A 14309-nucleotide genomic window follows, 5' to 3' on the forward strand; every position below is an offset into this window, starting at 1 on the left:
GAAACACAGCGGAGCTTATTGGCAGGACCCCGGCGCTCCAGCACAGGCCAGCAGCCGCCATCTGGCAGGGAGGAGGGTTCGCTCCCGGCGCATCCTCCGCCCGGGGCGGCTGCCAGCGCCACGGCCTCCCGGGCCGCCCACGGAGCCGCAGCTCCAGGGCTGAGCTCTCCCTCTAGCGAGGCTCCGGGCGTGCTGCCCCTCGCTGTGGTATCCGGCCCTTTTCACCAGGCGGTTTGCAGTCCCCCCCTTCGCTGCTGCTTCTCCTGCCTGCCCTTCTTTCTGTCCCCCCTCAGGCGATGCCCCCGAGTCGGGTCCCGGCAGAGCCTGCCTCGCTCGCCTCCCACGGGGGGCAAGTCACGTCCCCCCCTCCGCTGGCGCTCCTCAGGGACCGGCACGGCTGTGCCTGGGGCCAAGGCTGGCTCCGGAGCAGTGGGACGGGCAAGGGAAGCTGGGTGGCTGGATCTCAGGGGGCTTCTACCCCCAGGGAGATGCAATTTGCCCATTTACATCCCATCCCGCCTGTGGGGCCGGCAGCCCCGGGCTGCCTGTATATGGGATTGCGGCAGGAGAGGCGGCACTCCAGGCTCTGCTCGCACCCGGCAGTACGGCAAAGCCTGGGGAACCAGATCCACAGTTGCAAAAGTCTGGCTGCCACCACAGAAGCAACCTCCCTGCAGTCCCCAGGGCTGCCCCAGCTCCCACCCCATCATCTTGCCAGCACTGCCTCTGCCTCTGGCCAGCCCCTCCAGCCCCAGGGGGACCCCACCAGCCCTGGAGGGCTCTGCCCCACACCGTGCTCTGCAGGTCACTGCCACCACCCCGGGGACAGACTGCTTTAACTGCAGCCCTCTGCCCAGCAAGAGCAGGGGACCTGCACACCTTCACCTCCCGCCCAAACGGGGAGATAACCTACTCACACACTGGGGGTGCCACCGTGAGGTGTCCTGCTGTGGAGGGGTGGGGAGGGGGTTCCCACTCTGGGACCCTTGCTGTTCAGCCACTGCTCCCTCCCTTTTAGCCAAGGCCACCGGAGGACGCAGAGGCATCCCAGCGCCCTGGGGAGGCCTCTCCAGGTCTGCACTTAGGCACATTCCCCATGCGCAAGGTCAAGATAAAAGCGTGGTCTCAGACTATCGTGTGCCGAGGGACACCAGAGCCTTGGCATGAGCTGCAAGGCTGCATGAACCAAGGCCACCAACCGTGGGGGACACCGCGTCTCCTGGGCAATGCAGGGGGCATCACCAACTTGGCTGCTTCTGCCACTGAGAGAGATGGAAAGTCATGGGCTGCAGGGCCATCCAGACCCCAGCCATTGCAACAAATAATGTCAAAGGTTTCGGAGGCACAAGAGGGACAGCATTAGGGCACATACAGGTCTAGACTCGCTGGCCTTCTTCACCAGTCACCCCTCACACTAAAGCCCTGCAGCCCGACATCACCTCTGCCAACCCTGAGGCCGACAGCCAGCATAAAGCCCAGCCTCCACCGCAGAGTCCCCTGCCTGGGGTCCCCAGTCCACCTGAGCTGGTGGCAGTCGGTCTGTACTGCTTGTGACCATTGGTGGTGGCAAATCCCCTGCTCTGGCCCCGCCGATGTTGCATTACAATGGCTGCAGAGGTTCCTGAGCTCCTTTCCCCAGCAATTTCCATTAAAGACCCCTTAATGGGAGCATCACAAGGATAATCCCCACTCGAGCAGATCAGCCCTGCCAGGCACCAGGAGCCGCTGACTCCAGCTCAGGGGAACCTTTGAGCAACCAGCCCAGACACTTCTTCAAACTATTTGGGAAGCTTCAGCTTCATGATCGGCTCCACTCAGAGTCTAGAAAGTTGGTGGCACCAGTGATGGGGAAAGAGAAAACTTCTTGCACCTCTCCCTTGCCAGAAAGCCCTGCTGCCTGAGGACTGACCCTGCAGATGATGGGCTGCCCTAGCCCCTGGTACTACCCCATGCCTTCCCTGCTTCCCAGTCTAGCTCATGCTGTCAGTCCCAGTCTCCGCTCCTCTCCACCGCATGACACCAGATCCCAACCACACCTGCCTCCCTGTCTGCATCACCCATGGGGGCTGCAAGGGGAGGCTCACTCCACGCCAGGGAGCAGAGAGCTGGGCTGCTGCCTGCCGGGGGCCTGCACACCTTATTTCTCACTGGATGCAGGGGCAGAGAAAGTTAAGAAATATCGACACCTAAAAGAGCAAATTCAAGAACTGACAAACACTAACATTACTAAATTTATGGGATTTCCCTCAGGAGCACATGGAAAATGGTATCAAGGGAATTATGAGTTATTGAAAGAATTAGGACTCTCAGGTTCTCGACAGGAAAAGGTCACTCATTGTTTATCGAATTGGACGTTATTTTCATCAGTAGATATTGTGCATATATTTGTAAGTACAGACTGTTATAAGATCATAATGAATTAATGAATTGTAATTGTATTGTTTAATGGACTGTAAATAAACTGATTTCTTCTATCTTTCTATCTAAGGCGGGAGCCGGACCCCACTGGAGACTGCCAAAGGCGACACATCAGGGTGTGATAGTACGTAGGGATGATAACGGGCTCGGAATCATGACGCGTCATCTAAATTCCTGCCAAAAGACATTAAGTACCGGTCTTTACCAAGGTGGATGGGCCACCTTTACTTAACCCAGAAAAGGAACATGTATAATTTTATGTATGTTTGATAAATAGCCAAATGCCTCATCATCTAATTAGCGACACGCATTATTTCTCACCATCTTTCCTGCAGCCTCCACTTCAGGCTACTGCTGGAGCCAGGGCACCGGCTCACTCGCTGCAGGCAGCATGGCCCATCTGAACATCATCCACAGCCCAGGAGATGGGCAAGAAACGGGGCCTGAACGGGACTAGGAGAAGAGCTGTGCAGGGACCTACTGATAAAAAAGGGAACCGCTTCTAAATGGGGAAAGTAGTTGCTTGGGACTCTGTGTGCCTGTGTAACAGAAGGCGAGGCTGGTGCTTATGGTGCTATGGAAAGGCCAAGCTCGGGGTCCCCAGGCCAGGGAGTGCAGTGAGGGCTGCAGCCGGGTTCCCCCCGCGCTCCCCTGCCACCAAAGCAGAGGTACTCCTGCTTGTGAGGCTGGAAGAGAAGACAAGAGGCTCAGCAAAGGTGGGCTCAGCAAAGATCTAGGGCAGTTTGGGGGACACACACACAACACCCCTCCATGGCCTGTGCCGCAGCCCAGTGCTGCTCTGAAACCTGAGCTAGGAGGGGAGGACAGCACTGCAGCATCTTCGGCACTGCTGGCACGCTCTGCGCTCCACTGACTATAAACCAGTGAGGAAAAACCTCTGTTAAGCCACGTTATTGCTATTCCTGCTGCCACTGTGTCTCTGCACCCTCACACCTCCCCATGCCCCTGCAGCGGGGTTGCTGTGGTACAATGGCACCCTGTGGATGGTAAGTCAGACACTGTCCTCTCGGTTTCTCCAGGGTGCTCTGTTTGGGTCCCTTGCCTTGGCAGAGGAATAGGAAGACAATTCTTCCTGCAGAGAGCACTGATCATGGCTGGATACTGCCACCCTTCACTGCCTCGTGCCTCTCAGACATCAAAACCTTGCCTGGCCTCTGTGCCACCATGTCCCTGGCTTCAGTGTCGCAAAGAAAGGGAAGGCTTAACCCGGCACCTCTCTGCCCCAAAATGCCCTTGGAGTGATCCAGGGACCACAGAGCAGACGCAATACCCCACTCTCCTCTCTTGACTGCAGACACCAGAGAGGACACAGAGCTCAGATCCCCACCTGGCCACCCCAAGCTGAGCCTACGAGGACGGTGCAGGTTGCGACCAGAAGTGACATAGGTTTGGTTTGGAAAAAGACCAAACCCAAAAAAGTTTGGTGTGGAGAAGGCCAAGGCCTAGAAAGTGGACGAGGGATTCGGGAGGCTCTGGCATTGCACAGAAGGTCACCATGCAAGGAGGCAATGCAAACAGGAAGGTCAGCACTGGCATGACTGAGACACCAAGTTCTCCGAGAGCCACCAGCTCTGCAGCTGAACCACTGGAGCAGACCTGACATCCAGATCGGACCTGACCACACTCCAGATGAGCGTACCCTGGCAAAGGGAAAAGGCACAGCCTGCCAACCTGCCACATCGCAAGTGCCTCAGCCCAAGACCTTGCTGGAAGGGGGAGGAGTGCAGGAAGGTAGTTTCTCAGCCTGGACATGGTCTCACATAGAGACAAGTTGGAAGTGGTGGGGCTAAGCTCCCCCAGAGATCTCCCCAGGCGTGGGGCAGCCATCCTGAGCCTGGGTGCAGGCAGGCTCGGAGCAATGTACGGGGAGCCTCTGGTGGGCTGTGCTCATCTCTGCCCTCCATCTCCAAATATACACAAGACTGAGGAGATTCAGGAGGCCAGGACAATAGGTACAAGACCATGGGACTCTTGCTCTCAGGAAACAGGAGGCTGCTACTCAGATGGTGAGGGACGCAGCAGTATCAGGAAGTCTTGGCCTCCAGGAGGGAAAGGCTGTTGAATTTCTACTGGTACTCGAATTCTGACTGTCCTCTCCCCACAGCCACCATGGATGCTGAACTGTCCTGCAACAGGAACCACAACGAGACTGAAGTCCTGGGACGCCCTGCGTGCTAGGCTGGAGGAAACCTCACAGCCCGCCAGCACCAACAAAGCTGGCAAAGATGAAAAAGGAGATGTACTCCCACTGACATGCCTACCACAACACCATGGTGATCACTGGCCTGATCGGTCACTTGACAGAAAATCCAGCACACCCAGTCCTGACCCTTCCCCCCTTCCCCAGCAACACAGGTTAGGCTCCGGCTGCAAAACACGCCGCACAGGGTTAGACTCCACACCGAGCCTTGGTGTCCCAGCTGGACAGCAAGCAGCTTTGGTCACTCACCTCATGTTGGAGGCCAAGGGAGTACCAAAGCTGTCCTCTGAGCGGCAAGGGCTGTGCCAAGCACCCTTCCTTCGCCTCCCCCGCTCCTCCTCCCTCTCTGTCCAGGGGGCATCTGTGGCCGAACTGGTCCCAGAGTCTGGCTCCAAGTGAGCCAGAGGAGCAAAGTTCTCCTCGATCAGCTTGGCGCTGTCTCGGATCTGTCCCTGTATTTCTGGGGTGAGGGTTGGGAGGTCAAAAGTGAAAAAGGTTCCATGGGTGCGGGCTGGGGAGGAGAGGATGTCAATGGAGTCGAGGCTGGTGTAAGATGTGCCTTTGGCTCGATGGGACTCCATGATGCTCTCAAAATGCTTGCTGAAAGAGTCCATACCATCCTTGGAGAGGCTGTGCCCTAGGAGGAAGGGCACTGGAGACTTGAGCATACCCTGTGTGTCTCGGTCCATGATCCTAGAGGGAAAGAAAGCGAGAAGAACTGGTCACTGAGGAGGAAGTCACTGAAGGATCAAAGCCCTGAAACAAAAGCCCACACGCTGCTCCAGAAGGAAACTGGGGAGGGCAGAAATCTCCTCCGAACATCTGTAGACCTCCAAGGAAACGCCTCGCCTGCCCAAGACATCATGGGAAGAGGGACTGGGCTGGCCTCCCTCCAGACATATGCTTCTCCTTTAACGTGCCACAGACTTTTGTTCCTTTAGTGGCTCATCCTCATAAGAAGCTTATGAGATGGCTACTGCTCCCAGTTACTTGACTTGAGCTTAGATCCAATAAAGGGCTCAAGCACCAGAAGCAGGATGTGGTTCAGCTCCATTTCCAACCAAATCTAGAAGTGGCTGAATTTTCCAGGAGCCTTCAGAGCTCCCAGCACCCAGAAGGCTCCTCCTGAAGCTGCTCAGGACAGCGCGACACCTTCTTCCATGAATGCAGCACTGTGGTTGCTGAGCACTGCGCTCAGAGCATGATCAACACCAGCCTGCAAGGTCTGCTGGCTGGTTCCAGGAGGCATTTGGGACCCAGCACAAGGCGATGTTGAGTCCCAGGAGACATCTGGGACCCAGCATAAGGCGAAGCTGAGCCCCAGGTTTCCCCAGGCAGTACCCAGCTCTGGGCTCGGGGACCTGAGCTGGCCCATGTCCTAGAGGCCAGGCTTGGTCCTGGCTTATCATCTTGTCAGGGATCAGCCCCGCAGGAAGGCCCAGCCTGTCTCTAATGCAGGTCTGCATCCAGTCCAACACAGGATTTTCTTAACCCTGAAGCCCTGAGTGTTTTGTCCTGTAAATGAGGTGAAGTGCAGCCTGCCCATCCGTCTGAGCACGTGACAACAGGGACATTTCCAACCCAGGGAACATCAATGCTTCAGCCGTACAAGCATAAACACAGCCCTAAAAGCCTACTTTACTCATAAGCCACTATGATTTTATTAAAGCGGCAGAAAAGCACTTGTTATGCCACTCTCTCCTCTGATTAAAGGAGAGGAACTGCTCCAGCTTGTCATAACATTTGTTATGAACAAACAGCTTCGTACAGAGGGCTCAAAAGATGCATTGCTGTTACAAGCACCAAATGATTTTCATTCATTAGCCTTCACATACCGCTCAAAAATCTCACCCTTATTACTTCAGCAGGCCAAGAGCCGACAGCTTGACTCCCCCAAAGTGCCGCCTGGCTTCAAGGGGAGCGCAGCTAAGCCAGATGCAGGCAAGCAAGGCAGGATGGAGGCTGCTCTCCCCCATCCACCAGCATTTCCCTGGCTCCGCAGCACTGCTCCATGCTTGTCCTTGCCAGAAAGCCACCCCAGAGGTGGCTGCTCCTGGGGCTCCTACGGGAATGCAGGACAAGGCAGAGAAGACCTCTTTAACATCTGTAGATGAGCTCTACAGATGCGAATGTGCATTCACCATCCAGTGAATTCACCCAGCTGTGTGCTACCAAACCAAGCTAACACCGCTGACTTCATTTTGCACCTCGAATCCATAAGGAGGGCGATGGGCTGTGCTGGGGAGGACATCAGCGGACGGAAGGGACTTTTTTCCCAGGAGAGGGAGCTGGGCTCATTCTTGTGATCAAATATATTGCCACCAAGCCACAGGAAAAAACACAGCTGGTTTTGTCCACACCATCCAAGCTCTGGAAGCAATCTCTCCACCCCGAAATATCAAGTGCAAAGCCATTCAGCTCCAGAAGGATCTAGTCTCAGCAGCATGGGTGAAATGCTGCCTGTGCACACCACTCCTGCTCGGACCTAGACGCTTCATCAGCCCCCACTGTGCTGCCAAGTCCTCCCCAGCTGCCGCCCCCCTTGCACCCCGCTCTGGCCCCCCAGGAAGGGTCACCAAACCGTCACCAAGCCAGACAAACGCAGCTGGGAGGAGCAGAGGAGGGGAGGAGACACAGAGGCTGTAATCGAGCATCTGCGCAAGGGTGACGGGCAGCAGGAAAGCAAATAGGTTTCCAGCCTTGAGCTCGGGCAGGAGAGGTGGTGAGCCTTCCTTGGGAGAGGGCCAGGTGGGTACAGAGGGCAAGCGGATCCCAGGAGCCAATGGCCGTGCTGCATTGCACATCAGCGCCAAAGCCAGCAGCACTTCAGGCGAAGGCCTGCCTGCGGGGACCGCGGGGGTCTGAGCAACCAGGCTTCAGCGGCTGCGTCTGACAGCTAACGGATGGGAAGAGGCTCACCCTGCCTGGTGCTGCAGAGCCATGCCAAAATATCTCTCCTCAGGCCCTCAGCAGTTTTCTCTCTCTGCCAAATGCTCCTGTGACCCTCCAGATCCCTGACTGCCTCAGCCATGCCCCACTCCTCCTGCCTGCACAGGCACTTGCAGGCACTGTGGCGGGATCCCCGCTCAGCCCAAAGAAAGTGAGGCCGTACAGCACCAGCCAGCAGCCCCTCGCTTTATTCCTCTCTGAACAAAGCTCTTGTGTGAACCAGCCCCAGCGGCTCCTTGCACTCCCCCAGGCTCCTCCAGCTCGGCAGCTGCCCACTTTTGGGGCTCAGTGTCCAACTCCAACCCATGCTCAGCCACAGGTGCTGACCACGGGCGCTGCAATGCCTGGCCAGCTGCCCACACTCCCCTGCCACGTCCATGCCGTCACACTGGGGTCACGCTGCCCACAGTCCTCCCCCATGAGCTGCAGGCGTCTCCCCCCACTCATCGGCAGGCGCCTGCTGGCATCACCCCGAGCATCCCCTCTCCAGCCCCGCCAGCGGGAGCCTGTGGGACGTGGGAGCATCACCCTGAGCTGCGGCTCTGTGGCCACACTGGGCTCTGGGACAGAGGCTCAGCCTCAGCACAACATATCAGAGGCTTGTGGCTACTGAGGCAGGCTAAGCCTATGCTTAAGCATTTGATGAAATCAGGGCCATAACCGTTTTTTAATCCCCAACAAGGCTCGCCCTGCAGCTATTTTTCTCGAGCACAAAGGCTTTGGAAAGGCTCCCCAGGTAGCAGATCCAAGGGCTTTCCCAGGCGAGGCTGCTCTGCTTGCAGGGAGAAAAGGTGTTTCTGCCTCCTGCCAGCCCTCTGCACTCTCGGGGGAGTGGAGCACTCCCCAGCAAAGCCTCTTCTCTCTTATCAGCCCAAGGCACCCGTGCTGTGGGGCCAAGCCAGGCCCTGCCTCCAGCTTAGCCAGCACGTCTGCAGATGCTCGGGGAGGAAGGGAATTGAGCCGCTCTCACTGACAGGTCTCGGTTCTCCGGGACTAATGGGAATAAAGGCAGTAAAGGCTTAGACTAGTCATTAGAGTTGGTAGATCTGACTCTAAATATATTCAGGGAGCGGATTTGCTGGAAGAAGACACTGTTTATTCCTTCGCTTTCCATGTCTTGTTTGATTTGGTGTTGGGTTTTTTTAGCCCAATGTCTGGCCAGCCGTTAGCATGCTCTCTTATTTTGGGAGGATAAATCACCAAAGAAGACACCCTTTGGCCAGAATATGAAGGACAAGAAGATAGCACCAAGCCAAAATCCCCCTCGCAGAGGGTGCTAAGCCTTTAAGGCTAGATTTTCAAAGGGATTTACATGTCTAAATGCTGCAAATCAGCATCTGAAGGTGCTTCAGTAATTTTGTGGGGCTGGTTCCTCCCAGCTACATGGCCAGGCCTGGGGTACAGCAGCTCCTGCAGCAGCAGAACGGTGCCTGCTCCAGGGAGCCTGGGGGGCTTCTTAATCACCCTGGCATCACCCTCCTGTGAGCAGGCAAAGCAGAAAGCTTGAAGTAGAAAACATCAATATGGTGACTGGTAAACAGGGAGGAGGACTGCAGCTGCAGAGCTCAGAAACAGTGCGTAAGCAAAAACCCAGGGCTGCGATGCAGGGACTAAACAAGCTCACGGTTTGAGGCTCGTGATCTTCAAGACACTGCCTGCAGGGTCTGCACCTGCCTGGGGAATATTCAGGGGGCTGCAAATCAAAAGAGCCACTGGTCTACAAAGAAGCCATGTAAAATGAACATGACGTCCCTATTTTACACATCGGTAATTATACCGGGAACACCGTCTTTAGGGGCATCAATGCATTTAAGGACACATCCAAGCTTTCCAGCGCTGTCTGGAGAGCTATAGTAAGGTGTCCCAGAGGGCAAAAAGCAGGATTACAGCTCATAGGACTTGTAGTGGCCTAGTACATATTTGGAAATAAAATATCACTGTGCAAGATAATTGTTACAATAACTTGAAGAACTCACTTGCAGTGATAATAACTTTACACCTTACTCAAAATTTCCATCACTATTCATTTGGAAAAAAAAATATAAAAAATAGCTTATTTTCAGCTTTTCTCTAGAACACAAAGTTTTTGAGGACAGGGCAGGCAGCAGGGAGGAATTTATCCATCCCCTCCACTAGAGATGCAAGGGCTGGACAAACTGGCAGGAGCCCAGCTCCCCTCGGGACGCACACCTTCCCTCCCCATCAGCCCAGCACCTTCATGCTTCTCCTTCCCAGCACAGGGGCACCACTGGGGCTTATTTTTTCATTATCTTTTCCCACTGCCAACATCAAACCCTCCCTTTTTCTTTTCTTCCACCTAAATGCTCCCTGCCTGCCTTTTGCACAGCTAGGTGAGTGCATGCTGCCACACACCATCCCAGGCATCGCCCTGGCTTTGCGCTTCCCAGGCAAGACCTCTCCCCACCCTTGCAGAGCACTTGCTGATGATGCTGAGCCCCCTCATCTCAGCCAAGACTCTTTGCCGATACACGTGTCAGGGGATGCCCTTGGCTGCCGCTGCCTGCATAGGCATCTCCCGTTCCCTGCCAGGGCCTTTCCCCTCCAGGCGGCTGTCCCGCACAGCGCTCTGGAGCTCCTTCCCCCCCCCCCCCCCCCCCCAATGCCTCCTGCAGCAGGCAGATGTTGCCTGTCACTCCTCATGGTCAAACCACCACTCCAGAGTATGCCCCATGGGCAGGGTCTCGTGCCGCGAGGCCAAAACACCATCTCCCATAGGTCCTAATTGCTAGTGCCCAGCACAGGGCAGACGGCAGCTCAGATGGCATTAGCTGCCCACAGGTGGGCAACTGAGTGATAACCTTGGTGTCACCCACTCCATCAGCCTTCCAGCACAGGGTGTTTTGCCACACAAGTGAAAAACAACACAAAAGACAACAAAAGGCTTTTTCCAGCCCAATGCATCCCCCACTCTTTCCCAAACATGGCAAATACCTACTGAGGCCAAGCAAAAGGGACTGCTCCCACCGCTGAAGCATAGCCGGCTGCAGAGGGGAGGGCAGCCCGGCAACGCCTGCCAGCACATGGCAGCTCCAGGTCACAGCCTGGGCTCAGGTGCCCTGACACCATTATCCCAATGCCGGCAGTACCGGGACAGGACGTAATTAACCTGGCGGGACTCGCACCAGGAAGCCTTGGCTCAGCCAGGTGACCCGAGCTGCAGGGCTCACCCCAGGGGAGTGGGGCCCACGGCACAGCGCCTGGGCCTGGATCACCAGCGCTGCCCCACACTTCCCATGGGGTGGTGAGGGTCCCCTCCCAGCTCCAGTCCCACCCCAGCCTGGGGATCCAGGACCCCATTTGACCCCCACGCACAGCTCGGATGGAGCTACTGGGATTTTTGGCTCAGACACTCTTTCAGCAGAGCCCATTTTGCCATGCAAGGGATAGTAAGGAGGGCGAGAGGAGCTTTTTGCCCTCACACACGGAGCCTCACCTTTCCCTGTTCTCCTTCCTCGTTGCCTCAAACACCTCATCGTCCTCATCTGCATCCCTGTCCCGCAGCCCATCCTTCGGGCAGCCGGTGCCCGGGGCAGGGGGCTCCTCTGGCGTGCTGTTCCTCCTGCCTGGGGTGCCCTCGAAGCTTGGGTTGCTCTCACTGTCCTTCTGGCTCTCAATCGCCGAATCCACCTCCTCCTTCTCGGCCAGGATATCGTCGATGTTGGTTTCACGATAGCACCTCAGCGGCACGGTGTCCAGGTCTGTCTCAGAGTACTTCACTGTCCTCCTTATAATCCCAGTTTCGCAGGAGCCGGGCTTCTGGCCGCCCGGAGGAGACATCTCTATCTCCACCTCCACGTGGCTCAGGCTGTGTTCGGGCCCCGACCCCAGCGGCTCGGTGGGCAGCAGGCAGACGGGCTTCTGGGGGGGCTCAGCCAGGGGAGCGGAGTCGGGGGCAGAGGAGCCTGCAAGGGAGCCCCGAGCACTCAGAGCCGTGGGGAGCTGCGCCAGGGAGCACTGGGGAGCCACTCCTGCGGCATCACCCACACAGCAAGCGGGGTCACACGTGATGGGCACCGGGGAATGGAGAGGGGGAACCAGGAGGAAAAAGGGTGGGAGAGGCAGAGACAGGGTGCTGTCAGCGCTAGTGCACCCGCAGCCAGCCCTGAGCACCCATCCGAACCCCGAAGCCCTTCTGCAGAGGCAGCTGGCGGCTGCCAGGGGTCAGGGCTCTGCGTCAGCCCCTTTGCATGACGCTTTGCATGGCTGCAGGAGACTCTGCAGGGAGGTTGGTGCGTGCAGGATCTGGCCCCAGGAGGACACAGACTGGCTGATCTTGGCGGGGATCTCGGCTGTCCGGTGGGCACCGACAAGTCCCAAGGGATGGGCAGCCCCAGGGGGAGTCCTGGCAATGATTCAGACTTGCAAAGGAGAGGTCGGTCCAGCCAAGGGCATCCCCTCCTGACTTCTTACCTGTCTTCGGAGTGTCCAAGGAGCCATAGAAGAATTCCCACTTGGCCCTGGCAATGCGCTGGGCATGGGCCGAGCTCTGCCGGGGGTACGGCCACGCGCTGCCCTGCAGAGGGGAGAGTGGTGAGCAAGCGGTGGACCCTGCGGCAGAGCCTGTGCCCGGCATGGGTCACCCCAGCACTTACCTGGGGTCGGGGCTCCGGCTTCGTGGGGCTCCTGGAGAAGGCAGGGAAGTCCTCTGGCAGCCCGTTGGTGAGGGAGCGGCAGGGGCAGTCGGCGTCGAGGGCGCAGGGCTCCTTCCCACAGGGACACGTTGCCCCCAAGGTCCTGCTCCCGGCCAGGAGCGGGTCGGACGCAGAGGCCTCCAGCTTCAGCGTGTGCAGGAGCCGCTGCTGGGGCAAGGGCTGGGGCTGGGGGGACTCCGTGTCCCCGCCAAGCTCCAGGCTGCGGCTGAGGCTGTGGGGGCCGTTGTCCCAGCGGGGCTGGGGGAGTGGCAGGCCGCCCAGGGTCTGCACGCTGGCCTTCTCGATGAAGCGGAAGGTGACAACGGAGCTGTGTCCCTCCGGGGCCGCTGCTACCAGTGGGCTCCGGCTGCCCGGGGAGGAGAGCACTGGGCTGGGCCGGCCCCGCCGTGGGGTGCAGGGGGCCGTCAGCCGCCCCGCGCCCGGGCAGCTCCCATTGCCAAAGGTAGCCGCCTCAGCCGGCTTGCGGGCCAAGGAGCCGGTGCTGTTGTAGAGGCCAAGGGGGTAGCGGCGGGCGTCAGGGGCCAGACCCTTGCGTAGGAGGTGCAGGCGGCCGGCGTTGAGGTTGGGGGTGAGGCAGCGCGGGGGACTGCGTCTCCCAGCCTCGGGGCTCCCTCCCGCCAGCCAGGGCCTCCGGTCCACCCCACGGGCGAACAGTGGGGGTGAAGCAGCACAGCCCTCCTCAGGGTGGAAGTGGACGGGTCCCCCCGCCTGGGCCATCCCGCCGGAGGAGGGCACGGAGGTGTCAGGTCTGGAGCCCAGCAGGGCAGCACGGGTATGGCGAGGCGGGTTCCCGGCACCCCTGAGATGATGGCTGGGTCGAGGGGCGACGCATCCTCAGGCAGCCCTGAAACAAGGGCGAGGAGATCTGGTTAGGGGAGGGAGGACACAAGGAGGAGTCTGGGGCCACGGGGAGGACAGGCAAAAGGTGCCCTGCGCTCACAGCAGGAGAAAGAGATGCTCCAGGTGAGATAGCCCCCTTCAAATCCCCTCTTGCTGCAAGAAGCAGGCAAGGTTCGTTGTGGGCATCACACCAGCACTACAGGGATGCCAGCAGCCCTTTGCTCGGTCCCCAGCCATCCTGGGGTGTTTTCTTTCTTCCAGGGTGCCAGGATGCTCAGGCACTTCCCCCACAGACCAGCACCCCTCAGACATGGTGGGAGAGCATGCTATGCACTTTAAAAAGGCTTTCATTCATCCTGCTTTAGATTGAATATATTTACTACCCACAGCCTACTAAAATCACTTTAATAAGGGGGAAAAAAATTATATACTGGATCACTGAGACATCCTCCAATTACACTTGCTCAAGGAGTTTAACAGGAGCAGCATGGGCAAGAAGCCTCTCTCTTTGGAGGTCAGCGTGGGTTTAAAGTGTGTCACACCAGCACATGCTGCAGCCGCTATCGGTGGCACAGACAGAGCTGTCAACACCCGCAGATCCAAAAAACAGTGGTTACGACAATCCTGCCCTGGGGGAATGGAGCACACATGTCCTGCACACAGCTCGCCTGCCTGCCTGCCTCTGCCCAGAGATCCTTTATCGGGAGGGGAGACCAGCCACCCCACAGCAGCAGGGCAGCTGGCTGCAGGGCAAGGCAGGACCCAGAGCCCCCGTCAGCGCCGCTGGCAGGGCTGCTGACGGTTTTCTTTCTCCCAGCGGAGCTAAAACTTGTGCTCATCCTTGCCCAAGTTTCTCCAAATTCTGGTGTGTAGAGAAGACTCTGCCTTGGCTGCTTTTGCCTTCTGACAGATGCCAGGATACTAAGTCCCTCACTTAGATCTCATCATTTGAAAGTGAGAAACCAAATGCCAGTTGCAAACGAAGGAAAGCATGATTTCTTCTCCCTCTTTCCAAGTACAAACCAGACAGGATTAAATTCCTGAAGGAATTTAGGCTCCAGAGATGCAGAGACATAACTCTTAATAAAATAGCCCAAATCACCCCCGTGGGGCAGGCGCCCATTTATCAGCACTATCACACTGCTAAAAAATCTGGCTCCTGCTGAGCAGCAGCAATCTGTAATTCACTCACCGCAAAAACCCACTCT

General features: G+C 57.5%; 1 protein-coding gene across 3 annotated transcripts in view; it reads right to left on the reverse strand.

The window, feature by feature from the left end:
- The window catches only part of PSD (pleckstrin and Sec7 domain containing), a 47696-nt gene that overhangs the window by 24352 nt on the left and 9035 nt on the right, over window positions 1–14309 (reverse strand). For 2 of the 3 annotated variants that reach the window (XM_087767895.1, XM_087767894.1), the window contains exons 2-5: window positions 12202–13105; window positions 12020–12122; window positions 11043–11511; window positions 4889–5332 (exon numbers count right to left, since the gene is read on the reverse strand). In XM_087767895.1, the coding sequence (XP_087624021.1) occupies window positions 4889–5332; window positions 11043–11511; window positions 12020–12122; window positions 12202–12978 (1793 nt within the window). In that variant the 5' untranslated portion in view covers window positions 12979–13105. The remainder of the gene's footprint in view (window positions 1–4888; window positions 5333–11042; window positions 11512–12019; window positions 12123–12201; window positions 13106–14309) is intronic. The other variant, XM_087767896.1, reaches the window with a different exon arrangement.

This window comes from Nipponia nippon, unplaced genomic scaffold, assembly GCF_047370975.1.
Source record: "Nipponia nippon isolate SJK-2023a ecotype South Korea unplaced genomic scaffold, ASM4737097v1 scaffold_3, whole genome shotgun sequence".
NCBI classification, from domain to species: Eukaryota; Metazoa; Chordata; class Aves; order Pelecaniformes; family Threskiornithidae; genus Nipponia; species Nipponia nippon.